Source organism: Salvia splendens, chromosome 15 (genome assembly GCF_004379255.2).
Source record: "Salvia splendens isolate huo1 chromosome 15, SspV2, whole genome shotgun sequence".
NCBI classification, from domain to species: Eukaryota; Viridiplantae; Streptophyta; class Magnoliopsida; order Lamiales; family Lamiaceae; genus Salvia; species Salvia splendens.
This window is the reverse complement of record NC_056046.1, coordinates 4,687,236-4,713,249: the sequence shown is the minus strand read 5'-3', so window position 1 is coordinate 4,713,249 and position 26,014 is coordinate 4,687,236. Positions and strand designations below refer to the sequence as shown.

Sequence of the window (26,014 nt, the reverse complement as noted above, 5' to 3'; positions counted from 1 at the left end):
TGCTAAGCTGTAAAGGGTCAGCTGGATTATTCCTCTCTCTCTGTTTTTCTCTCTCCTTAAGCTGCTGCAAGATTCATCCTTTAAGTGTCTTTGCTCTTCTTTGCTAGATACCAGCCTCTTTTTGTTTGTGGGTAGTTTATATATGTGTTGCTACTTTGTTGCACTGGTTAAAAATTTGATCTTTGTGAGTATTTGCAGTCACCCCCCTTTTTTAGATCTTCATGATTGCTGCTTAGTTTCCTGTAAACTGAGGAGCCATTTCTGTAAATTTGGGTGAAATTTGTGTGATTCATTGATATTTTTGGATTGGATATTTGGGGGTTTTATTGTCATCAAAATCACTTTATTGATTGGAATTTGTGGATTGGTGGTGGAGGCTTCATTTGGTGGGATTTTGTGAAGTTTCTTGATTTTTTTAGGGTTTTGTTTTGTGGTACGGGGGATTGCTCAGCTACAGAAGTAGTGATGATGGAAGCAGAAGAGTACGTGATTGCTTCTGCTCAGAAGATCATGAGAGCTTTGGAATCAGATATGAAGCTTTCTGATGATGCTAGAAATATTTTGGCAAATCTTGGCTCTCAGTTGAGCAGCTTAGCTTTGGCTAGCGAAAGCCGGGATGCGGTGTCGGAGGAGGAAGGGGAGGAAGAGGGGATCGATGAGATCGAGCAGCAGCTCGATAGGATTCAAGAAAAGGTCATGAGTTGGGAGAATAATCAGTCTACCATGATATGGGATTGTAGCAGTGAAGAGGCTTATGATTATATGAAAGCTGTTGATGAGGCTCGAAGGCTGGTCGAGGTTTTGGAGAGTAGGAGTGGTAGTGAGGACGGTGTTTCGCTGCGTAGGGCTCACAACGTTCTTCAGACTGCGATGGCTAGGCTTGAAGAGGAGTTCAGGCACTTGCTGGTTCAGAACAGGCAGCCTTTTGAGCCGGAGCATATGTCTTTTCGTTCGACTGAGGATGATCTGATTGAGGCTGGCTCTGTGATTTCCTCCGGGGATGATTCTTTAGAGGATGTTAGGGAGAGCATGGGCCGGAACTCAGAGGAGTACGCAGTGGAGCTCGTGAACCAGGATGTGGTTCATGACTTGAAGAGCATTGCTGGTTTGATGTTCGACTCGGGTTACGAGAGGGAGTGCTCTCAGGTGTTTGTGAATGTCCAAAAGGATGCTTTGGATGACTGTCTCTTCAGTCTTGAAGTTGAGAAGCTGAGCATTGAGGATGTGTTGAAGATGGAGTGGAATGCGTTGAACTCGAAGATCAGGAGATGGATCCGGGTGATGAAGGTGTTCGTCCGCGTCTCCCTTGGTAGCGAGAAGCTGCTGGCGGATCAGATACTCGGGGAGCTCGGATCAGCCTGCTTCGCGGAGTCATCAAAATCCGCGATGCTGCAGCTTCTCAACTTCAGCGAGGCCATCACCATCGGGCCGCACCAGCCGGAGAAGTTGATCCGGATTCTCGACATGTACGAGGTGCTCGACGATCTGATGCCGGACATCACGGCTCTGTACCCGGACGAGGCTGTTGGTTTCTGGGATTACAAAGATAACTACCGGGCGTAATACAACCCAAAAGAAAGGAAAGGAAGAACTGAACTTAAAAATACAACGTATAATCGAAACTACTAAACCAGTGTGATTAGCCGAGTCGAGGAGGCCTCTTCCCGCAAGACGAGATACGCCCCGGTAGTGCTCTTCGGTTTGGCGTGTCGTCCCCAAAGGTAAAACGGCTACGTCTCTATTGATGCAGCACCGCAATCAACAGAGCTCCGGCGAACTGGATGGAGGAGAGGGCAGAGCTTCGACAGAAAAAACTATGCAGGGAGAGGGAGAGAGCTTATGATGCAGAATGCTTTTTGAATTGTGTAGTGATGCATGGAATGGCTGGCCTATTTATAGGCTCAGTCCACTGCAGGGGGTCAACAGCCATGATGGCTGTCATCATGGCAATTCGTAACCGACGTCGGTTACAGACGTGTGGCAGGAGTGTGCCATCCGTGTGTGGAGCGTGTGGATTTCTCACGTGGCAACCGTGACTGTGCCTCGCTTGACGACGTGTCAAGCCACTTGGATTGCTGACTCGGCGGTGGTCCAAAAAGAATAGTTTGGGCCAAGCACCAAGCCCAAAGACCACCCAAAGACCAATTGCCAAGATCCAAGTCCAAGTCCAAGATCGAGATCGAGATCGGGATCGGGATCGGGCTCGGGCCCGGGCCCGAGGCCCGAGGCCCGCGGCCCGCGCCCGCGACCACGAGCACGAGCACGTGCACGGGCACGGGCACGGGCTCGGGCTCGGGCGGGCGGGCGGCGGCGGCGCGCGCGTGTGCGCGCGTGTGGGCTCTTTCACCCATCTTGGTCCACTATAATTATTAAGTAACATAAAGTCACTTAATTTATACACATTAAAGATGTGTTAATCCTCCAATGTGGGATAATTAACACTAGTTAATTATTCCCTAAGCTCCATCTCCAAGCTTTAATTAAAAGCTAATTATGCCCAACTTTAATCCACTATTTCTCACTCACCGGAAATCGGATTTGAGAAAGTGAATATACTACATTTACCTACGTAAAATGTAGATCGACGCTATGTCATTTAATTTCACAAAATTAAATGTCTCGTCACATTTATTATTTGGTCAAAATCCATTGACCGGGCATATTTAATCCATGATTTTTTTACAATCCCCCACATGAGTGGAAATAGCCGAATGCATATGCATGCAGACACAAGCTCAACCCTCGCGAGGTATATAAGCATAAGGATAGGTAGTTGTTGACTTTGAACCCTCCATAGTCGACACCATCGGATACACAGGCGGCTTAGTAGCGCGATGCTTTGAACTAATCCCCCACGGCGTGCACCGAGACAATGGTGTTAACACTTAAACACCTCAACCTCATCCGTTCTCACGTTTTGTGTCCATTGCGGTCTTGGACACCACTTTGGATTCATAAGTGCGTTTTTTATGAAGCGACCACACTTCGCACTTACGTAGGTGATTCTTAGTCAAGTACCTTGCCATACTTGGTCTCTTTGAGAATTCCATCTCTTTGAGATCCTTAAGAACCATTAAAAGTCATAGACTTAGCCTTTACCACGAGGCAAGTTCTCCAACACTCTATTGCTCTCTAGGGAATAGATATAGTTTGAGTGTTTTTCCATGAACTCTCATAGCTTAGTTGTCCCTTTGAACCAAGTTCTTGGGATCTCCAGTCATCATGGTTGGGTTACCACTATGACAATTCTTTAGTTTGTGGATTTCAAACCCATTCCCTCTAGCAACTTATTCATTTGATCACGGTTTAACCCTTTGGTTAGCGGATCCGCTAGATTATCTATTGACTTCACATAGTCAATTGTAATCACCCCTGTTGTGATCAAATGTCTCACGGTGTTATGTCGTCGACGTATATGTCGAGACTTACCGTTATAGAAACCATTGTTTGCCCTTCCAATAGCCGCTTGGCTATCGCAGTGAATCAGCACTGGTGGCACTGGCTTAGACCAACATGGAATGTCTTCAAGGAAGTTCTTAAGCCACTCGGCTTCCTCACCAGCCTTATCCAAGGCAATGAACTCCGATTCCATTGTTGATCGGGCTATACAGGTCTGTTTTGTGGATTTCCACGATACAGCACCACCCCCAATAGTAAAGACATATCCACTTGTTGAAAGTGAGTCTCTATTATCGGATATCCAATTGGCATCACAGTACCCTTCAAGCACCGGGGGGTATCTCGAGAAGTGTAGCCCAAGATTTTGAGTGTGTTTTAAATATCTCAAAACCCTCACAAGAGCTCTCCAATGCTCTTTGCTTGGATTGCTCGTGTAACGACTTAACTTGTTCACGGCACAAGCAATGTCAGGTCGAGTGCAATTAGTCAAGTACATAATGCACCCGATGACCCGTGCATACTCTTCTTGTGCAACGGGCTCGCCTTTGTTTTTGCTCAAGTGAACGTCGAGTTCAATTGGAGTCTTAACCGGCGCGCCATCATAGGCTTTGAATTTATTCAATATCTTCTCAACATAATGTGATTGTGTTAAGATGATTCCATCATTCGTTCTTAAAATCTTCATTCCAAGAATTACATCGGCTAGACCCATGTCTTTCATGTCAAAGTTTCTCTTTAACATGGCCTTTGTATCGTTAATTACTTGAGTGTTGCTACCCAAGATTAACATATCATCAACGTAGAGACACACTATAACATGACCGTTATTAGTGCTCTTGATGTAGACACATTTGTCGCACTCGTTGATTTTAAACCCATTTGATAACATCACATTATCAAACTTCAAGTGCCATTGCAATGGCGCTTGTTTCAATCCATATAGGGATTTCACGAGCTTGCATACCTTTTTCTCTTGTCCAGGTACTACAAACCCTTCGGGTTGTTCCATGTAGATTTCGTCTTCTAGTTCACCATTCAGAAACGCGGTCTTTACATCCATTTGATGAATCTCGAGATTGTGCAATGCAGCAATAGCGAGAAGCACCCGGATAGATGTAATCCTTGTTACAGGTGAATAGGTATCGAAGAAGTCATGTCCTTCTTTTTGTTTAAAACCCTTTACTACTAATCGGGCTTTATACTTATCAACTGTTCCATCGGCCTTAAACTTTCTTTTAAGAACCCATTTGCATCCTAAAGGTTTAGCACCTTCGGGCAAATCAACCAACACCCATGTGTGGTTTAGCAAAATTGAATCAATTTCGCTTTGAACAGCTTCTCTCCAATGCAGCCCGTCTGGGCCAGCAAAGGCTACTTTTATCGATGTTGGTTCTTCATCCAACATGAAAGCAATGTAGTCAGGACCAAAAGTTTTTGGTGTTCTGACTCTATTACCACGTCTTAGTACTGTATCTTTTGGATCGGGCCTTGCACGCTTGCGCGATTCAGGTTCCGCATCTGTTGATTTAGAACTAGTGGCTTCTTCTTCCACTTGTTTAGAACTAGTGGCTTCTTCAATTCTTGTCTCAGAATTGGTTGATACTTTTTCCTTATCTTTGCAAGGAAAGGTATTTTCGAGAAATACAGCATTCCTCGACTCAATTGTTGTTCCTACTGTGATAGTCGATATTTCAGACTTGTGAACAACAAATCGATATGCACTACTGTTAAGTGCATATCCAATGAAGATGCAATCAACCGTCTTAGGTCCGATTGTAACTTCTTTGGGCGGAGGAACCATCACCTTTGCCAAACACCCCCACACTTTGAGGTATTTGTAGGATGGCTTCCTTCCCTTCCACAACTCATAAGGAGTAACATCTTTTCCTTTGAGAGGGATTTTATTCAAGATATAGTTTGCTGTCAAAACAGCTTCCCCCCACATGTTATGTGGTAATCCTGAACTGAGTAGCAGTGCATTCATCATCTCTTTTAGAGTTCGATTCTTGCGTTCTGCAACACCATTAGATTGTGGTGAATATGGAGCAGTTGTTTGATGAATTATACCACTTGCGTTGCATAACTCCTCAAACGGGGCTACATATTCGCCTCCTCTATCGCTTCGAATCATTTTGATTTTACAACCAAGTTGATTCTCAACTTCGTTCTTATAATTTTTGAACGCCTCTATTGCTTCATCTTTGCTTCTTAAAAGATAAATGTAGCAATATCTTGTGCAATCATCTATGAAAGTGATAAAGTACTTTTTACCACCTCTAGTTTGCAACATCTTTAAATCACATACATCCGTGTGAATTAATTCAAGGGGTTTTGTGCTTCGTTCAACCGAGTGAAACGGCAACTTAGTCATTTTTGCTTCAAGACAAATTTCACATTTATCTTGGATATCCAATTCATTAGCCTTTAGTAAATCTAAATTTACTAATCTTTTAATGGCTTTTGAATTTACATGTCCCAATCTACAATGCCACAAATTTGAAGACTCAATCAAATAAGAGGAAGTAGATGCTTTATTCTTATTGGCCAATGGCTTCGCAACACTTCGAGTTGCTACACTAAGCTTGAAAAGCCCATCGGTTACATAACCTTTTCCGATGGATTTTCCAAACTTATACAAGACAAACCTATCGGACTCAAATACAAGTTTAAACCATTTATTAACTAGTATTGATCCTGACACTAGGTTCTTGCGGATGTCCGGGACATGCAGCACATCCTTCAAAGTGATAGTTAGGCCAGACGTCATCATGAGAATCACGTTGCCAACGCCGAGGACTTCTGACGATGCTTGATTCCCCATGTTGATCTTCCTCCCTTCAACAGCAGTGTAGGAGGCAAACTTGCTCCTGTCGGAGCAAACATGAGCAGTAGCGCCGGGTGTCGATGTACCAGCCTCCCTTGTTATCAACAAGGTTAACCTCTTCAGTGACCACTGCAATGAGGTCGTTCTCATCCCAGTCCTTGAACTCCTTCTCAACGACGTGGGCTGCCGGCTTCTTCTTCTTGCTGCGGCAGTCTTTGGCAAAGTGGCCCGGTTTGCCACATTTGTAGCAGTCGCCTTCAAACTTCCTTGAAGGCTGCTTTCCCTTCCCTTTGTCATTTGGACGGTTTGGGCGAGGGCGTTTGTTGGAGGGACCGCCCCGCTCCAACAGGTTGGCTTTGGCTTCATTTGGGGTGAAGCCTTTAGCCTTCTGATCACTTTTGCGCACGTCGGCCTCAATGCGCAACTTCACGATCAAGTCTTCAAGGGTCATCTGCTTTCGCTTGTGCTTGAGATAACTCTTGAAGTCCTTCCAACTTGGAGGGAGCTTGTCAATGATCGTGCACCTTAGGAATTTATCGGGCAAGGTCATCCCTTCAGCCACTAATGAGTGGATGATCATTTGGAGCTCTTGGACTTGCTCCATGACGGGTCGAGAGTCGACCATCTTGTAGTCCATAAACTTGGATGCTACAACCTGTTCAGTCCCTGCAGCATTGTCTATGCTATATTTCTTCTCTAGGCTTTCCCACATTTGTTTAGATGTGGTTACATTGGAGTATACATTATAGAGGCTATCATCTAATGCACTTAAAATAAAGTTTTTACATAGATAATCCCCTTTTCTCCAAGCTTCATAGTCCGCCATGACTTCGAGCCTAGTCTCTTGGTCGCTTGGCGCGGGCGGCTCGTTCTCCGTGAGGAAGTTGGCGACGCCCAATGTTGTCAAGTAGAACAACATCTTCTGGTACCACCGCTTGAAGTCAGATCCTCCAAACTTTGGTGGCTTCTCGGCAGGTGGCATCATTCTTGGTGCCAAAGGTGCCGCAGTTGGTCCTTGGAAGGAACCAATTCCGTTGCCCCCGAAGGAGCCAACAACTTGGTTGGGCATAGAGCCCCCACCATTCATGTTGGGCATAGAGCCCGCCATGGTCGTACCAGCCCCGAAGGGACTAGCACCCGCATGAGACCCGAAGGCCCCAGCATTCGTGTTGATCCCGAAAGATCCAACACTAGTATTGAGCCCGAAGGCACCAACACTCGATCCATTAAAGGATCCGAAGGAACCACTAAAAGTGGAACCAACCGAACCACCAAAGGTGGAACCAGTGGACGCCCCGAAGGGGTTGTCCCAAACCCAAGGGACGGTGGATGAAGCGGCTGGGAAGCCAGGAGTTGGCATCATCGAGGGAATCGATGAAGTGTTGACCGGTCCAGTGGTCGCCATGGTGGAGGGAATGGCGGCGGCGGTGGTGGCAGCGGCGGTGTTGGAGTCGGTAGACATCTCCAGCAAAGGTGTTTAATATTTCGAAAGTTTTAGTTCAGTTTAGAAGTCCAAATTCCTTCAAAGGCAAGTTATCTCGTCTTGCGATTGTTGGTTTCTGGGATTACAAAGATAACTACCGGGCGTAATACAACCCAAAAGAAAGGAAAGGAAGAACTGAACTTAAAAATACAACGTATAATCGAAACTACTAAACCAGTGTGATTAGCCGAGTCGAGGAGGCCTCTTCCCGCAAGACGAGATACGCCCCGGTAGTGCTCTTCGGTTTGGCGTGTCGTCCCCAAAGGTAAAACGGCTACGTCTCTATTGATGCAGCACCGCAATCAACAGAGCTCCGGCGAACTGGATGGAGGAGAGGGCAGAGCTTCGACAGAAAAAACTATGCAGGGAGAGGGAGAGAGCTTATGATGCAGAATGCTTTTTGAATTGTGTAGTGATGCATGGAATGGCTGGCCTATTTATAGGCTCAGTCCACTGCAGGGGGTCAACAGCCATGATGGCTGTCATCATGGCAATTCGTAACCGACGTCGGTTACAGACGTGTGGCAGGAGTGTGCCATCCGTGTGTGGAGCGTGTGGATTTCTCACGTGGCAACCGTGACTGTGCCTCGCTTGACGACGTGTCAAGCCACTTGGATTGCTGACTCGGCGGTGGTCCAAAAAGAATAGTTTGGGCCAAGCACCAAGCCCAAAGACCACCCAAAGACCAATTGCCAAGATCCAAGTCCAAGTCCAAGATCGAGATCGAGATCGGGATCGGGCTCGGGATCGGGCTCGGGCCCGGGCCCGAGGCCCGAGGCCCGCGGCCCGCGCCCGCGACCACGAGCACGAGCACGAGCACGAGCACGTGCACGGGCACGGGCACGGGCTCGGGCTCGGGCGGGCGGGCGGCGGCGGCGCGCGCGTGTGCGCGCGTGTGGGCTCTTTCACCCATCTTGGTCCACTATAATTATTAAGTAACATAAAGTCACTTAATTTATACACATTAAAGATGTGTTAATCCTCCAATGTGGGATAATTAACACTAGTTAATTATTCCCTAAGCTCCATCTCCAAGCTTTAATTAAAAGCTAATTATGCCCAACTTTAATCCACTATTTCTCACTCACCGGAAATCGGATTTGAGAAAGTGAATATACTACATTTACCTACGTAAAATGTAGATCGACGCTATGTCATTTAATTTCACAAAATTAAATGTCTCGTCACATTTATTATTTGGTCAAAATCCATTGACCGGGCATATTTAATCCATGATTTTTTTACAGAGGCCGGATCCTGCGTTAGGACCGAGTGCCAGGACGTGCTGGAGAGGCTAGGGGAGTGCGCGAAGACGACCTTCATCGAGTTCGAGCATGCCGTGGCGTCCAACGTGTCGAGCAACGCATTCCCAGGAGGCGGGGTTCACCCGCTCACTCGATACGTGATGAACTACTTCAAGGCGCTGATGGACTACAGACGGACCCTAGACGTCGTGCTGAAGGGCCGTGACCAAGAGGATGATCCGGCCCCAACCTCGCCCGATGCCAGTCCATCGGGCGAGGACGAGGAGGATGGCAGCAGCGGATCCTCGTCCGCCTCAGCCATGGCCGTGCACTTCAAGTCCCTGATCTCGATTCTCGAAGCCAACCTCGATGGGAAAGCGAAGCTATATAAGGAGGAATCTCTCCAACGCCTCTTCTTGATGAACAACATCCATTACATGGCTGAGAAGGTGAAAGGGTCCGACCTCCGCACCGTGCTAGGTGACGGTTGGATCCGGAAACACAACTGGAAGTTCCAGCAGCACGCGATGAACTACGAGAGGGCCACGTGGAGCTCGATTCTCGCCCTATTGAGGGACGAGGGGTACCAAAACCCGGGGTCATCGAGGAGTCTCAAGGAGAGGCTGCAGAGCTTCTACCTGTCGTTCGAGGAGGTGTACAAGAGCCAGACGGGGTGGTCGATCCCGGACGCTCAGCTACGAGACGACCTTCGGATCTCGACGTCGCTGAAGGTGATCCAAGCGTACCGGACATATGTGGGGAGACACAGCAATCATATCAGTGAGAAACACATCAAATACAGTGCTGATGATTTGGAGGATTACCTTTTGGATCTTTTTGAAGGGTCACAGAAATCTTTGCATGGAAGCCATAGGAAATGAAATGATGATGTAAAGATAGTGATTTTTTGAGTTAGATGAAATTAAACCATTCCATTCTATATGTATATCTAAGGGCTTTTGTCCTGTTTTTTTTTTGCTGTGTGTATCAAATACTTTGTTCACATTGATTTTTGAGAATTAGTTTTGTGCTCATTTCTTGATTTTATTTTATCCATGAGTTGATACTGTCATAAATGTCATGTTTGAGTATGGTCCCATATTTTCTTGTCCTCAATACATGTCTAATTTAATAGTATGATTTCTAATTTTAGTAGATAAACATGATAAATCTTGATTCTTAGTATGTAATTATAATATTTGGGTGATCTTACCTTCAATTTCTTTACTTTAAGCTGTACTATTATTTATTATAATTACTATATATTCTGTGAATTGAGAGGCATTTGCGTAATATCATAACTGAACCTCTTATTGTACAGTGTGCATGTGGTCTGAGGACAAACCAATCGAAGTGTGCATGTGGTCTGAGGACAAACCAATCGAAGTTGATGGACATGTATCGTCTTGGGGGAAAATATGGAGCAATCGTCAGTGTGACATGGACAAAGAGCGGCTCATCGGGGGCTAACGTTGGTGCAGAGGGTACGAACAAGGAGCGACTCATACTTTCAAAACAAAAGAGTTATATGAATGAATCGGGATTATGAGAATATGTAGGCACAAGACTATATAATTGAGGAGAGTTTAACTGATTTGATAAATGCTACTCATAATAACAAGATACATTTTCTTTCCCGACATCTATCTTATAAGAACTCTAAGATTAATGTGCTTAGCAAAAGTTAATTATGTGATGGATGACCCTCTAGTTCTACGAATTTTTATCCGGGGGTGTGTGAGCGAAGACAAAAAAATTTATTTTGATATGCGAGGACAATTTCATTACACATTTTTTTACACTTGTATTTCTCTACATATTTTAAATCCAAGCCTAGTCAAAATGGAACAAAATATTTTTGCGGACCGCAGGCTAATAGGAGCATAATTTTTTTAGAAAACATTTTTTATTTTCCGAAACAAATTGAACATTCATAAATCAAAGACGTTTACACCGCCAAGTAATAGTACTCCATATCGTAGAGTCGAAAACATATTTTCGGTAATCCAACGGCCCGATTGAAACGGCACATTGTATGGGTGTACACTCTCTCACACAAGATTACAGCTAACAAGGCTAAAACCCTTGTGCGATTTGCGAAGTAGCAGACACTCGAAGCTGTTCTTCATTTTCTGCATCTCTCAGGTAAAATCCTGCACCCCTTTTTCATAATTTTTGTCACAGTTCACTATCCTTTGTTGATTCACAGACGATTTGCCTCTCGAATATTCGTTTCTCACGCGGACGAGGTCTTAGGGTTTGCGATTTTGTATGAATTATTTCTGATCCTAAAAATTTGGGAATTTTGTTTATGGCCAATCGTCCAATCTAGGGCTATTGTTTTTTGTGTTTCTCGTTTTAGATATGTGGAAATGTATGATTGTGTAAGTGGAGTGTACTTTTATGCATTTTTTTGTGCTATGGCAGTGTGAGCATGTATGGTTGACTAATTTTGAGGAAACTGCATTTTTATGGTTAGATTTCGATTTTTTTTATTGATTTCTAATGGAATGTGTTTATAAACACACACAAAAAAAGTGCTTCCTGGTCTCCCTGTTATTCTTCTCCTTTCTGTTCCTGAATAAGGGATCTGAATTTGTTCTAAATAAACTTGATACTATTACAATTGAAGTTGTATATTCAACTCTAGATTGCCTGTGTAAGATCCAAAGACTATTTTTTTGGCTATTTTGAATGAAGTTTCAGAAAATTGTAAGATTATATGTAAATTGTTAAATAGTTTTGGTTGATTCACTGTCTACTCTGTTAATGATCTCGACTATTGAATCACTTAGTTCCACAACTGCAGGTTATAACAAATTAAGAAAAAAAATCAACAGAGCTTCTTTTTATTATACTTGTTGGTGAATGATTAAATGAACATATATTCATTTGTCATGTGTACTTTCCTTTCCTTATTCTATTTCTGTTCTTGTTCTTTTTTTTAGGTTAGACAATGGCATTTCTGAACAGAGTGGGCAATGTTCTAAAACAAGCTGTCAGCAAGCATGTTAGTTCACAATATCTGGCTCCGAGTGCCTTGATTTTTCAGGCAGTGAGGAGCATGTCTACCTCTGCAAAGCTCTTTGTTGGAGGTACAATAGTTGTATTTTCTGTGATGAACTTTTTTCCTAAGTCTTCTTTTATGAAATTCCATATATCATCACAGGTCTCTCATATAGCACTGATGACACTAGTTTACAAGAAGCTTTTTCCCAGTATGGAGAAGTGGTCGAAGGTACTGTCTTCCTAGTAAACTTGATGTACTCATGACTCGTGTACATATTCATTTTACTTGGTAAGCTTGCTACGTATATTTATGAAGTTTTACTGAATAAGAACATTTGTGGTGGTAAATACACTATTTTATCAATTGAATTACTTTAGTGTGATGGACTCTTTTTATTGTATGCAGAAGCTCCATGTAGCGGCATTGTCTTGACATTTCGTTTTTACAAATTCAACTTTTGTAAACCTTTTTTTTTCAATATTGCAGCTAGAGTTATTCTAGACCGTGAGACTGGTAGATCCCGAGGATTCGGCTTTATTACCTTCACTTCAACTGAGGCCGCTAGTAGCGCCATTCAGGCATTTGATGGCCAGGTACTTAGCTCTGTTTTTTTTAACCATTCACTAAGATGTATTGCACTCTCTAGAATTCTTAGTAGTTATCTGTGTTGAATTAATGGTAACTGAAGCTATCTTTATCTGATAAAAGATTTTTACCTTCCATGTTGTTTTTAGTAGGTTATCTTAGATTGCTTTCCTAGTTGACATTTCTTGTATATTAGTAAAATACATGTATGGACATTAAGTATGCCTAAAGGTTGTTTTGGTTTTACTTAGTGTTCTGGAAGCTGAATGTAATATTATCAGTTCAGGACTAAGATGGATAAACTTGAGCTAATCTGATCTTATGTGCATGGAATTGTGAAACTAATGATGAACCTTCCAGGATCTACATGGACGAAGGGTTAGGGTGAATTATGCTACTGAAAAACCTCGTGGTGGTGGTTTTGGAGGCGGATATGGTGGTGGAGGTGGGGGTTATGGAGGTGGGGGTTATGGAGGTGGGGGATATGGTGGAGGTGGATATTCTGGTGGTGGGGGTTACGGAGGTGGACAGGGTGGTAACTATGGGCGTGGAGGATACCAAAGTGGTGGAGGTGGATATGATGGTGGCAACCTATATCTTAGTCAAAGTGGTGGATTCGGTGGTTCTGGTAACTACCCTAGTGGAGGAGAAGGTGCCTTTGGTGGTGGTGGTAACTCTGTACAAGCTGATGGAAACTACAGCTCTAGCGGACAAACTGGCTTTTCTTCCTTCTCAGATTTTGGGACAACTGGAGGTGCTGGTGAAATTCCCGAAGCAGTGGGTGGTCAAACAGAAGCTGGAGACGAAGGTTTTGGGCAGGACAGTTTCCGTAAGGAGGACAATGAGGAGCCCAGTGATTATGCCAACACTCAGAAATGAAGACGCCACCAATAATTGTAGGAGTGGCTGTCTCATAATGTGGAAATAAGTTGAAATTTTTCACTTTCTTGTGTCCCCAATACTCGGGTGCCATCATATATGCTTCATTCCCATTTCGGCAGACTTGTTGCAAGGTGTTTGACGACTTGTTTTGAGTTTTAAGTGGATTATTTTTCTCAATGTGTAGGTTTTCCTTCTCATCTTTAAGGAGAAATCTTCTCGGATTCTTGGGTTATACCTCATAGTATTTTTTAATGCCGTGATTACTTTGAATTCTACTCCATGTGACTTGTGTAATGACTTTAAAACTTGCGAGTAAAGTGTTTTTTTAGTATGTTGGTGTTAATTCCAATCTCAATTTCGATCTTAATATGAATATCATCTTATCTTTTCGAAGTAGTACTCTCTTCATTGCAAGGTAGTTGCAGTATTTCTTTAGGAAATAGGAGTATGATTTAAACAATGAATGTGTTAAATGTTAAATTGTAGAAAATTAAGTACTATAAGAGAAAAATAAAGTAGCATGAGAGAAAAAGAGAGTAAAGGACATCTCGAAAAGAAATACAATTCAACTATCTTGAAATGAAGGGATATAAGAGAGAATAAAGTAAGAGTGATATTTCTATTTAAAAATAGTTCACTTTGAATGAAACACTTCAAAAAGAAAAACGTGTTACTAATTGTTCTGTATATCAACAAAATCATTATATAACTCCATTTTTCGTTGTGAAATTTACTCATCTGAATTTTCCTTATACAAACAGCCAAAATTCAACAGTGGGTGTGAACCAGTTGCACATTCCCTGGCTTGTCCATGAGATCCATGTACGTTTCAGGAGATGCGTATAAATTAACCAATTTTAAACAGTGACCCTCACACCGGCCCATAAAAGTTTTTGGTCTGGCCGGCAAGCAACGTATCCTTAGTCAGTCTGCATCACTTAAAAAAGGAGAATGTAGTCCAGTGGACCATATGACTGCTGCAGTCATGGATCGAATCCCACTTCAAACAGCCCAGAAAGGTTTTGGTTTGGGAGGGGAACTTTTTAACACCTCGTGTGGCGTCTCTCTCAGAGGTCTTCATTGTCTGTCATCATTATCATCATCATCATCTCCATATTCCATTAAGTTGATTAGAGTATCTAGCATCATATTAGAGGAAAAGAGATGAAATGATAATAAAAACAGATGTATAAAAAGAAGCTATACAATCTTGGAAATATGATAACTAAGATGATAAAGATAAAAGCAATTAAAAATGATAGTTACCAGGGACAGTTTCATGTGTAGATCTGTGGGTCTCATGGCTGTTTACATGCAGTTGCGGTGTTGAGTCGAACTTTGGTGGGGGAGGAGGTGGCAGTAAACTCTTAGGAAGAGGAGGAGGCGGCGGCGTTTGAGAAGATGATGAATTCTTAGAATCTCGAACAGCTGAAATTTCTCTTACACCTACATGTGAAGTTAGTTCAAGTGGCAGGGGAAATTCGGATCCCTGTATTTTCTTCTGGGAAAGCATATTACAACATATCCCTCAATTTAGCAAATATAAGGTGTCATAAACCAAGTACACAAATAGCAATGCAAGTATAAACCAGAATTTCTGCCTCAAATATAAATATAGGAAATGGGAAAACTCAGCAACTGTTCAAGCTTCTAGACTAAAGAAGGAATGCACTCTTTATACGCACACCGAGGTATACATGGGGGGACAAGTAACAGAAGATACTCCAAACATGGTTTTGAAACATGATGACTGGTTTATAAGAAAAGCTAGAGCACTACTCTATCGATAGTTTTTATTTCCAGGCAACTACAGAAAACAATAGGGAACTTGACTTCCAATATATTTTTTTCGAAAAGTAGCAGAAACAGCTGATCATTCCATTCAGATGCCATAAATAGATATTAACCAATAAGCAGAATCTCGACCAGCACCAGAAAGATGCAATGGAACTGCATAAAGTATCACATGCCATGTCAATTTAGCACCCTGTGAAACATGCAAATCTCCAATATAGAGGTCCAGTATCTGCCTGTAAGCTTCATAGAAGGTCAGTGAAAATACCTGGAATAAGAAGTAATACAGATTAGAAGAAAACAACACATGATAGGGCCAAATTCAAAAGTAAGGAAAGTTTTATTCCAAATCATGTATTTTACATATTTGACTTGAGAGTCGAGACACAAAACATAAGCTAGTCTAGAAAAGCTACTGACAAAATGCAGTGGTGAAAGTAACTGCAGCCATTGATATTATCAACCTATTACAGTGAAGCTTTGGACAAGTAAATGCCTTGCATTCCCCCTACATTACTGTAGTTAGCAGAAAAGGTGATACCTGGTTTATGCTTGCATGGCCTTTTGCAGCAACAGGCAACTCCTGAAACTTCCGTCTTTGGGAACGTTTATGCTTGTGCTTGTTGTTGTGATAGCAGGAGAAATTGTAGCAGTAACTGGTGAAGTCGTGTGCTTAAGGGCTAAAGCAACTTGTTGCAAAGGCGTTGCTTGGGGATATATTCCACCATAACCAATATAGCTTGTTCCACTTGTCAACCCGTGAGGATAGCAAGTGTTTGTCTGAGGTAGTGCAGAATTTGGCAATCCAGATTGAGATACTGAACCCTGAGAGGCAACAATGCTTAAACCAGAAGTAGTTGCCGTGAAAGCAGGTATATTATTGAGTTTTGATGCATTTCCAGGACTGTTGACCCCCGCTTGCAACTGAGGTGGAGGTGGAACAGCACCATACACCTTACATGAAGATATCCTTTATCATAAAAACCATGCCAGTTAGTAATCTTAAATAATCATAATAAAAACACTCTTCCAGTTGCTAATTCAAAAAATTGGGGACACATAGCGTGCATGTCTAACTTGGTTTGTGTGTATCCATCAAGAAACCATAACAAGCCAATAATATCTTCAACAGTGAAAACAAGATATCATTCCAGTTATTTCTCATAACAATCAAGATTCACAGTATGCATACATAACTTGGTTTGTTCTAATACCCATCTATGTATATGAAAACCAAGAGTATTATATCTTTCTAATATTATTCATCAGTTTATTTTAATCGTTTAGGGGAGGGCTTTTTTTTTATTTCCCCCGGTCTATTTTAAATATGAGAAAATAGTACTATATCAACAATGGAAAACATGCAGGAAGGATATGAAGCTTAGTTTCATCTTGACATGGAATTAGGAAGACTCTATCAATATCTCTTAGACACAAGCAGATGGAGTTGGGAGGCTGTAGACAGATACAGAAATGCATAATAGCTACAGCATTATGTATCCATCTTAAACACAAGCAGCACTTAAATCTAATTACCTAGATGAACCAAACTCTGCACAAATTGTATCCAAAAGATTTTCTGCCAATAGCTTAGCACGTTCAAGAAGTTTTGCATCATTGCTTGACAAGAACAAATGCAAAGGTTGTTGTGTTTCTGCAGGCAGGGAAATACATAAGAACAATTACCACGGACATGGAAATGAAAATGGAAATGCCAACAAAACAGGACCACAATAACAACCTTCACACTGTCCATTTTCAGCGAACCCAGAACGCTGTCCTCGTAGTGAGACAGTTGCTCCTGTTTCATTCATAATGTGGTTTACATACTGGTCCTGCATATACAAAACCCAACCAGCAGCAACAGAAAAGAATCTCTCCCGATTTGATGGAGATGTCAGAAAAAGCTTCAGACATTAGATACTTTTATTTTGAAATAGGTTATTGAACAAATCTAGCTAAAAACATGCATGTGATAAGAGAAACATACACAAATATATATTAAACCTAAGATCCCTCCAAATCATGTATCCAAAAACCCCTTGCTTGGAAGTCGAATAATGAGACAGGCAATTGCCAAAAGAAGAAACAAAAAAAGAGACAGATGATTGAGGTACTGGAATATTGTTGAACATTTTCCATAAAGAAGTGACACCATTCATTTTCTACTATATGTAAAGCACACCAACCGCAAACACTTACTTACAAAAGACACAGAAAGAAGCAGAATGGAGGAAAACAAACAGGGAAACTAAACGAAACGCAAAATATTAGGCGTAGAAAAATCAGTGTGAATGATTGAAGGAAAATCTCACATTTGGGCCACGGATGCGGGGAGCGATGTTCACTGATGGGTCTACCTCAAATCCCAAAAAGATACAGGTACTTAATAAATGATCAACCTGGAACAGTAATCATAAAGTTGGTCAGAGGAATATGAACCATATAGCTTGAAATATCACTGAGGATCAGACTTACCTTAACTCCATTGTTTGCATTTGGTTGTTTCAGCATTTCATCCACCATTGCAGCAGCATGATCAACTGCTTTAATTCGTTCTGCTGTTGTTTCTAACTGAAGGCACATTATGACATATCATCACAAAAATATACCAAAAGGAAGTGAAGATGAAATCAAGTAGCAAAAGAAAGGCAATGCTCAAAGCACTATTTATAATAACATACTCCAATTGCTGTGATTTCATGACAGCATTAAAAAACCATCTCTTATCCATTACCTTCAGTGAATTCTCTGATCACATAAAAAATTGAAGTACTTACATGTGAGGCTGCGGATATGTGGAGATATAGAGGTCTCTCACCATTAGGTGGATGATATTTCCCCCTGTAAACATTAAAAAACAGATGATATAAGTTAAGGCAAAGTAAAAGCAAATAAAATTACTTGCAGGCCTATGTACCGAGTGATTACGACAGCTCCAGTGCTCTTCTGAATCTGAAAATTGCACAAAAAATAATAAACTTTGGATCAATAAAAAACCAGTCTTGTGCATCTTTAAATTCTGGTAGATGTTTATTCTTCAAATGTCCTAGGTTACTAAGCAAAAACATTCACAGTTACCTCTTCCTGAGTTTGGCGCTTTGTAAGCCTATACCGGATAGCCGAGTCAGCATCGTTTATGATAATTTCTCTAGCTATTAGTTCGTCTTGGATTTTCGGCTATAATGAAAATGACATACTGTTGTGAGCAATCATGCACATTCAATGGATCTCCAAGGGGATAGCGTGAAAATTTCAAGCAAATGACGACTAAAAATTGAATTTGATTCATTAGTAGAAACCAAAGATAAGGATGAGAATGAGAAACAACAAGAACTCCGCAGCACTTGCAAGGATCATTAACAAGATGTCTTCTTGAAAACTAAACATAGACACCTGAATAACTTGTAGCGAGCTGGCGTTAGAAGTAGAAAAGGGCAGATATCCCATGTTAGCTAGCGGGAGTATCCCTGGAACTGCTACTCCAGCAGAAAGCAATGATTCGTCCGTAACTGATTGGATTTTAGATTGAAATTGCGCGATAATTAGTCTCTCCCTTTCTACGCCGGTCTGTGTTGTGTGAAAAAACGTACAACAATTCCCGGGTTTATGAGCTCCACAAAGACGATACTACTCATATTTATTATGCAAATATTATTCGATTATTCAAATATTGACTTCAGCATCTGGGGATGTAGCTCAAATGGTAGAGCGCTCGCTTTGCATGCGAGAGGCACGGGGTTCGATCCCCCGCATCTCCATTTTTATTATTCAACATATTTTAAAAACTCAATATTTTTTAAAAAAAATTTAATAATTTTCTTTTTGATTCGATATATCAACATATGCTACAGCCTACAATTATTCAACATGTTATACCAATCCTATTACTTCGTCGAATTAATTATTTTTGAAATCACTAGTCGAATTGCTAATTAATCTTGAGAAATCAAAGTTTAAAATATTGTTCTTTGTAAAAATCACTACGAAAAAGTGAAGTGTGAAATCCCTATCCACGCGCTTTCGTCCACGCGTGACGACACCACTAGGTGCGTGAGATTCCGCCTTCATCCCTGACCGTCAATTAAAGCTAAATATCTCATCCAACGGCTCAGATTTCCGCATGCCGCAACACGCCTACGTGCCTCAGCTCCGGAGATGCAAGGCCACAGGCCAAACCTGAGGGTCCTATAACGACAGTTTACCAATTATTATAATTTCTTTCTTCTTTAATTTTCTGTTAACGATGTCTTTTATTTTCAAAGAATTTGTGTGTGAAAGCAAAAACCAACCTTCTCACTGTTCAGAGAGAGAAAGCTAGAAGCAGGCAGTGTACAGTGAGGGAAGTATACGTACATGCTTTGTGTATGTATATACAAAGAGAGAAAACAGTTGCTAATTTGCACTATTTGATCTCCATTTCACGAATTACTTCATATTACAAAGTAAGTTGAACAATTACATTTGCAACGTGCAGTTTTATGTAAATTCAGTTATTTTCTACTCAGATCAAACTCTGAATCTGCACAAGCTTCGTTTATTTGCTGATCTTCTTGCTTGTGCGTTCATCAAGATTGAATTTTGTTTCAGCTTTCTCTGAATGCTTGACTATTATCATCAGCTGGGATCAGATTCTTTTCCTTTTAATTCACTTGAAATTCTACTGGAGTAGATATTCCTGAGGGTGCAATTGTGTTTTCTGAAGAATTCGTGTATAGTTTCGTGTCATGCAAGTGTTATTAGGTTGTCTAATTTGGTTGATGGGATTCTTTTTGGTTAAGCTGTGCCCTAAATTTTCGTTTTTGCATGGTTAATTTTGTGGCAAAATTACTTTTGAAAATAAATTGTTGAAGCTAAATTTAGTAGCAGTTCGGTGGTGGCAATGGTGGTTGGCTTTCTTATTGGTCTTAATTTGACATCAGAAGTAGTTATTGCAGATGTTTTTAGTTAATAAGTTAGGAAAGATCATAATTGGTTCTTCAATTAACCTTTTGGACATCTGCATTTTTGTTTACGCATTGCTTGACGCTTATATATTTCATGTAACTCTTCAAATTTGACAGGGATTTCCATTTTTTTGGGTAAAGCAACATGATTCGGTTATCCGAGGGGTTAGGTTGCTTTTTTGGGCACAAATTTGGGTCAGCAGTTGAAAGCTTGTGGATGTAAGGATGTTGCAACGCCAAATTATGTTTAAACAGCTGCAGGAGCTGCAGCGAAGGCAGCAGCTTCAGGGATTTGGTGGTGCTAATAATCATGATTATGTGGATCAGCTGATGGCGTCAAAGCAACCTTCAGCAGTTCAGCTTTCCCCTACAGTAAACAGGGACTCTATTCGTGATTTACAAATGCTAATGTTTGATAATACGAAAATGGCACAACAAGGCGAATCTAGCATTTTTCAAGGGTTCCCCAGTGGATTGGTTCTTTCACAAGGCATGTCGCCTCCACAATTTGACATGTCTATATATGGTGATCCCGACCTGAATGCTGATAGGAATTTAAATCAATATCCGTATCCCCAAGATCCGTGTAATATCTCTACTAATCTGTCGACCAATAGCAATAACAGCCTTTTAGGCATGTCTCCTGTGCATCAAGGGAGTTTCTCTGATGACCAAAGCATCGTGTCAGATGGCTCCTTGTTATCGAGTCAAGTGTTTGATGATAAGAATCTGTATGGGCAAGTTCCTTTTCACTGTTCTGATAGCAATCTTTTGCCTATGAACTATTCCACACAAGGAACCACAGCACAGAGGAGTACATCCATGGGGAGGCTTGAAGTTGAAGACACTGGTTGGCCTGGTTATTCTCCAGGAGAGGTATCAAAAATTGACATGTCCGAGGCTTCTACTACTCTGGATCCCTTGGAACGAAAGATATTGTACAGTTCGGATGACCATGGTTGGTCATCATCATTTGACACCAGGGCCAAAAAGGGTTATGAAGATTTTGATTGTACAGTGGAGAACCCATCATCTGTGGATACATTACTGTCTATTCAAAGTGGTCGCTGGAGTGCTCTGATGCAGTCTGCTGTGACCGAAACTTCTAGCAGTGATACTGTAGTGCAAGAGGAGTGGAGTGAATTGAGCTTCCAGAATCCAGAACCATCAAGCGATAATCAGCCCTCAAATCTCAGTAATGGCGAAAATCTGCAAGATAATTGGGTTCATAGAAACTTACAGAATGTTTCCTCTCCAAGCTCAGAGCCCGAGCAGTTGTTCTCCAGACCAGATATGAAGTGTAGTTTCCCTGGTTTTCAGCACTCGGGGAAGCAATTCAGTAAGCAGAAAGATGAATTTCAGTGTGAGAGCTCCCATATCTTAGGTCAGTGCTCGACTGGGTATAACTCTCAGCTGAAGCATCCTATCGGAAGGAATCAGCCGGTTCAAACTTTGCATTCAGAAAATACGCGAACTGCTCAATATAGGGAGAATCCAAAAACTGGTTAGCCTAACCTTTTGTATGTGCATATATGAAGCAAAGCCCTGCATTACCTTCTTTGGTGGTAACATTGCGCCATATCTCCCATTGTTTATGTTTCACATTTTTATACTAAAACTTTACAGTTCGTGATTGCTGAGACTCCCATAAATGACTGAATAAAGTTTTTTTTTTCTGAAAAACTTCCAGAGGCAAAGTGTTGTTTTATCTCTTCTGTGACAAACTTTAGAATTGAATCTTAAGAAGTACCCTACTTCCTTTTTCTAGACCTTCATGCAAATTTGGGGTATCGATCACAAGCGATAATAATAATAATAATAATAATAATAATAATAATAATAATAATAATAATAATAATAATAATAATAATAATAATAATAATAATAATAATAATAATAATAATAATAATAATAATAATAATAATAATAATGTTATTATTATTATTATAACAATAGCAATAATGAAGATTTTGATCTTATGCAGGTCATGAATTGCAAGACACCTTATGGCATTCAAATCTTATCTCTGGAGGTTTTCAAACGCCCTTTGGTCAGGTTGTTCGGAGATGTCTTACCCTTGCAGTGTTTGTCTATTTTTGATAAATATAATATGATTAGGGTTCTGTATAAACTGATGTCCAATGGACATGGTAAATTATTGAAGTAGTCAGTACGGCCAACATACCTTTAGTTGGAAGATAAACTCATTTCGAGTACATTCCAAAAGATAACTGTGTTTCTTTTCTCCATGAAAGGCCAGTAATCGGTGACTATATTGTTCTCTTGTTACAGTTGAACCAGCCAAACTTCCACAGGTATCCGGTAGAGTCAGAGAAGATGGGTCCTGGATTAGGTGCTTCAAATCTCTATTGTCAAAATGTGGCTGCTCGAAGGTAGGTACAATATACAAGATGTCCGAATATGTTATGATATCTTTAGAGAGACACTTACTTATAATGTGGATTGTCAACAAGTAAATCAGATTATGTTCCATTTTTAAGGAGCTGGTAACAATACTTTTCGGTAGCCTATACACAATCTTAATTTGGTATTTGTTTCTAGTTAATCATATTGCATCAAGGGTGAGCTATTTAACAATCATGACATATCCAATGATATGAGCTAACTGAAACTTCTGTTACTTGTGTGTTCTGAACAATGCAGCAATCTTCCCAATTCACAAGAATTTGGCTTGAGACCAGGGCCTGCAGATTCAAGTACTAAACAGTCGTACTCACTTTTTCCATCTTCGTCATTGGTGGGTTGATTATTTTTTTGATGTAATCATAGAACGGTTTTCTGTGACGGCGAGAATATATATCTAAATTATTCATCACCGTATCAGTGTAATCCTTTACTAGTCAACCTTCTACCTGCAGGGAAACATAAACACCGGATATCTTCCAAATAGTTATGAGAAGGATTATATCTGGAATCAAAATCCCACTCCATCATTACCAAATTACATGTTGCAGTCAAGAAACAATGCGTCTTCCCTTGGTCCCAGATCCTCCCTATTGGAGAACGTAGCAGCTGCTCAACCGTGTGAAACATCAGTTTCTTCTCAGCGTGTTGGATTTCCAACAGGGCTTCTGCCTCTCAGGACAGATGTCACCACTCCGCAAGACACGACATCTCCTCGAGCCAACAAGTTCTCATCCAGTTTGTTTCGTACCCCTGGTTCAGCTTCTAGCAGTTTGGAGACTACTTCCTGGGCTCCAGAGCAATCCAGTCTCGACTGGTCAAAACACAAATATAATGTAGGATGTGATGAACAGAAGAAAGCTAATTTCATCCCTGAGAGCTCAACCAAGATACACAATCGAACTCCACTGAGCAGCAATATTGATTCACAACAGTCTTTGAGAAAATACTCAGAAGTAGATGTAGTGGCGTCTGGTTCATACATGAGGCATGCGTCTCCTCATCCCTCTGATCAAGTAGAGCAGGAAGACATTGAATCGCCTATTTTTTCTGCTAGTGACAGCAGATCCTCTGGCCATCCTTTGCATAAAAATTTCTCCGTGATCCACCAGTATAATAGGCCCGGAGATGGTCAAACAGACTCTGGTAAGAGGTTTCCATTTAATCATCAGCCGGAAACTGCCGATTCTAGAGAGGTGTTGTTTAGTGGGCATTGTTTTTCTATCAAAGATAAAGCTGGTGCATTTTCACCAGGTAATGTTAAGGGGAACTTCACAGAAGTGTCCAATGATCAGTCAGCAAAAGCTTCATCGATAGATTCCCTTCAGAGCTCCCAACAGATGGAGTCACTTCGTCGGAATGAATCCCAGAGCCATTCCATCGACAAGGAAGCTTCAAACCTAGCAAACCAATCCCAGATCAGTTTGCAAATGGCCCCATCTTGGTTTAAGAATTATGGAAACAAGAATTTTGAGGCCGTACCAACCTATAACCAGAAATCTGTGACTGCGGCAATGCAACCATTCTCTGGAATAAGTATTGGAAATTTACCAGAAAGTAGATTGAATATGCAGGTTGATTCTGTCAACGGTGCTCATGAAAGTGGTACTTGGCCATCTTCAGCTGCCACCTTGATACCGAGTAAACATTTATTACCCCCTAGTATGTTGCCTTCGGATGTCTCTTACCAACAATTGTCTGTTTCAAAACTGGGGAAGCGTAAAATTGTTGCATTTGACTTGGAACCTTGTCACAAAGAAGTAAATTCCGAAGCACCAAGGCCTCAATACATCAGGTAAGTCCATGTAAAGCTAACTCATATGGGTTCTGCTGTTCTGATGCCTTGTTTTTTCTTGTTTCTGCCTCATTGTTGTTATGTGAATTAGCACGCATGTAGGCGTATTTTCTGGATAGTAAGAGCTTACTATTGTGGTTATCTGATTTTCCCTCTGCTAAATCTTATCTTATTGGCAGCATGGCTGAGTTTGAATGGGCGCAAGCTTTGAATAGAAGGCAGGAAGAGGTGAGACCGGTCTCGTGATGTACTGAAATTCTTAAATAATTTCCTAAACTTTTATGAATTTGAAAACATGTTCACTGAGATTTCCTCACTGGCAGGCGAGAAATGAAGCTGAAATTGTTAATGTGCACCCTGTGGTACAAGCCAAAAGACGGCTTACCTTCACGACACAACTTATGCAGCAGGTCTTCAGACCTCCAGTAGAAGGTATTCTCTCTGGAGATGCCAGTTCAAACTGTGATTATTTGGCATATTCCTCTGCGAGAACCACACTAGGAGACGCATGCAACCTGAACAGTAAAATGCCTGTGGATAGCATTGACCTGTAAGAATTGCAATTTTCAAGTTATATTCTTCTCTATTTAGTAAGTAGATTATAACTTTGATTTGTTAGTGCCCGATCCGATATCAGTTTAATTCATTATGAATGCCTAGTTTTCTGGTTATTAATCGTTCAGGTCACCTGCCACGTTGAACACTACGAAGAGAACTAATCCATCCGGTTTCTCAAAAACTGTCGAATGCTTAATTACTCGGGCAGAAAAGCTTGAAGGTGACCTCTCAAGGTAAGGATATGTATGTTTTTAGTCAAGGAAGCATCTGTGCATATTAGATTAGCATTACTATGGATTAAGGAAGAAAGAATTTGTTCACCTATCGCAGAGATCAAATTGCTTCCATTGAATGGATATGCATTTTCTATGTTGTTAAGTACTATCGAACAATTTTATGATTATTGTAATACTAACAGGTTAGCATTTAGTTCTGATCCACTTGTCTTTGAGGCTTTGAGCCAAGCTATCTTTCAGTTATATCTTCTAAGAAAAAACAAATCATGGTCAATCTGATGATGCAGAATTGATCGAAGTTTATCAGTAGTGGACATCAAAGTGGAAAGCCAGGAACTTGAAAAGTTCTCTACACTCAACCGTTTTGCAAAGTTCCACTTCAAGGCGCACACTGATCCTGCATCATCTTCTGGCCTATCAACCGTGCAGAAAACCACCCCTCAGAGATACATCAGAGCATCTCCAATGCCTGTGATAATACCAGAAGACGGAGAATGTATTTCCTTGTGATCGTAAACCAAATTAGAACTCGATCACCATTTCCACATGGGATAAAATGCATCATGTGATGAATGCAAGCCAGGTTAGTGATCTTGAATTAGAAGGACCCTTCCTTTTCCACTATAGAGGCAGGATATATATCAGGGAAGCTATTTATTTATCATGCTATTTGTTTTTCAGTGGATCTTTCACTTTTGGAAAGCACACTACTAAATAATGTAATATATAATATTCTAAACAAAGACGAGCAATGTATACACGGTTAGAATATTTTATGATGATAGTATGAATTAATATTTGACCCCTTCTTGTGTAAATCGTGGCTCTTCCTGT

At 41.2% G+C, this 26,014-nt stretch overlaps 3 protein-coding genes, 1 non-coding gene and 1 pseudogene across 4 annotated transcripts; 4 read left to right on the top strand and 1 right to left on the bottom strand.

The window, feature by feature from the left end:
* The first annotated feature begins 180 nt into the window (after positions 1-180).
* Positions 181-10,002, top strand: LOC121769407 (exocyst complex component EXO70E2-like). Its single transcript, XM_042166206.1, has 2 exons — positions 181-1,521; positions 8,956-10,002. The coding sequence occupies exons 1-2, from the start codon at positions 466-468 to the stop codon at positions 9,829-9,831; spliced, it is 1,932 nt and encodes a 643-aa protein (XP_042022140.1). The 5' UTR covers positions 181-465; the 3' UTR covers positions 9,832-10,002.
* Positions 10,003-10,944: 942 nt separating this feature from the next.
* Positions 10,945-13,758, top strand: LOC121768961 (glycine-rich RNA-binding protein 2, mitochondrial-like). Its single transcript, XM_042165577.1, has 5 exons — positions 10,945-11,095; positions 11,899-12,045; positions 12,120-12,188; positions 12,447-12,553; positions 12,906-13,758. Exons 2-5 carry the CDS (start codon positions 11,907-11,909, stop codon positions 13,422-13,424), a joined length of 834 nt encoding a protein of 277 aa, XP_042021511.1. The 5' UTR covers positions 10,945-11,095; positions 11,899-11,906; the 3' UTR covers positions 13,425-13,758.
* A 259-nt stretch (positions 13,759-14,017) lies between these two features.
* LOC121768698 lies at positions 14,018-19,579 on the bottom strand (annotated as a pseudogene).
* On the top strand, positions 18,910-18,982 carry TRNAA-UGC. Its single transcript has one exon. It is a non-coding gene; the product is annotated as a tRNA-Ala (tRNA).
* On the top strand, positions 19,479-25,998 carry LOC121768312. The gene is made up of 10 exons (XM_042164779.1): positions 19,479-19,666; positions 20,285-21,671; positions 22,152-22,222; positions 22,460-22,560; positions 22,832-22,925; positions 23,047-24,386; positions 24,566-24,614; positions 24,710-24,936; positions 25,070-25,177; positions 25,468-25,998. The coding sequence occupies exons 2-10, from the start codon at positions 20,393-20,395 to the stop codon at positions 25,688-25,690; spliced, it is 3,492 nt and encodes a 1,163-aa protein (XP_042020713.1). The 5' UTR covers positions 19,479-19,666; positions 20,285-20,392; the 3' UTR covers positions 25,691-25,998.
* Positions 25,999-26,014: the final 16 nt, after the last annotated feature.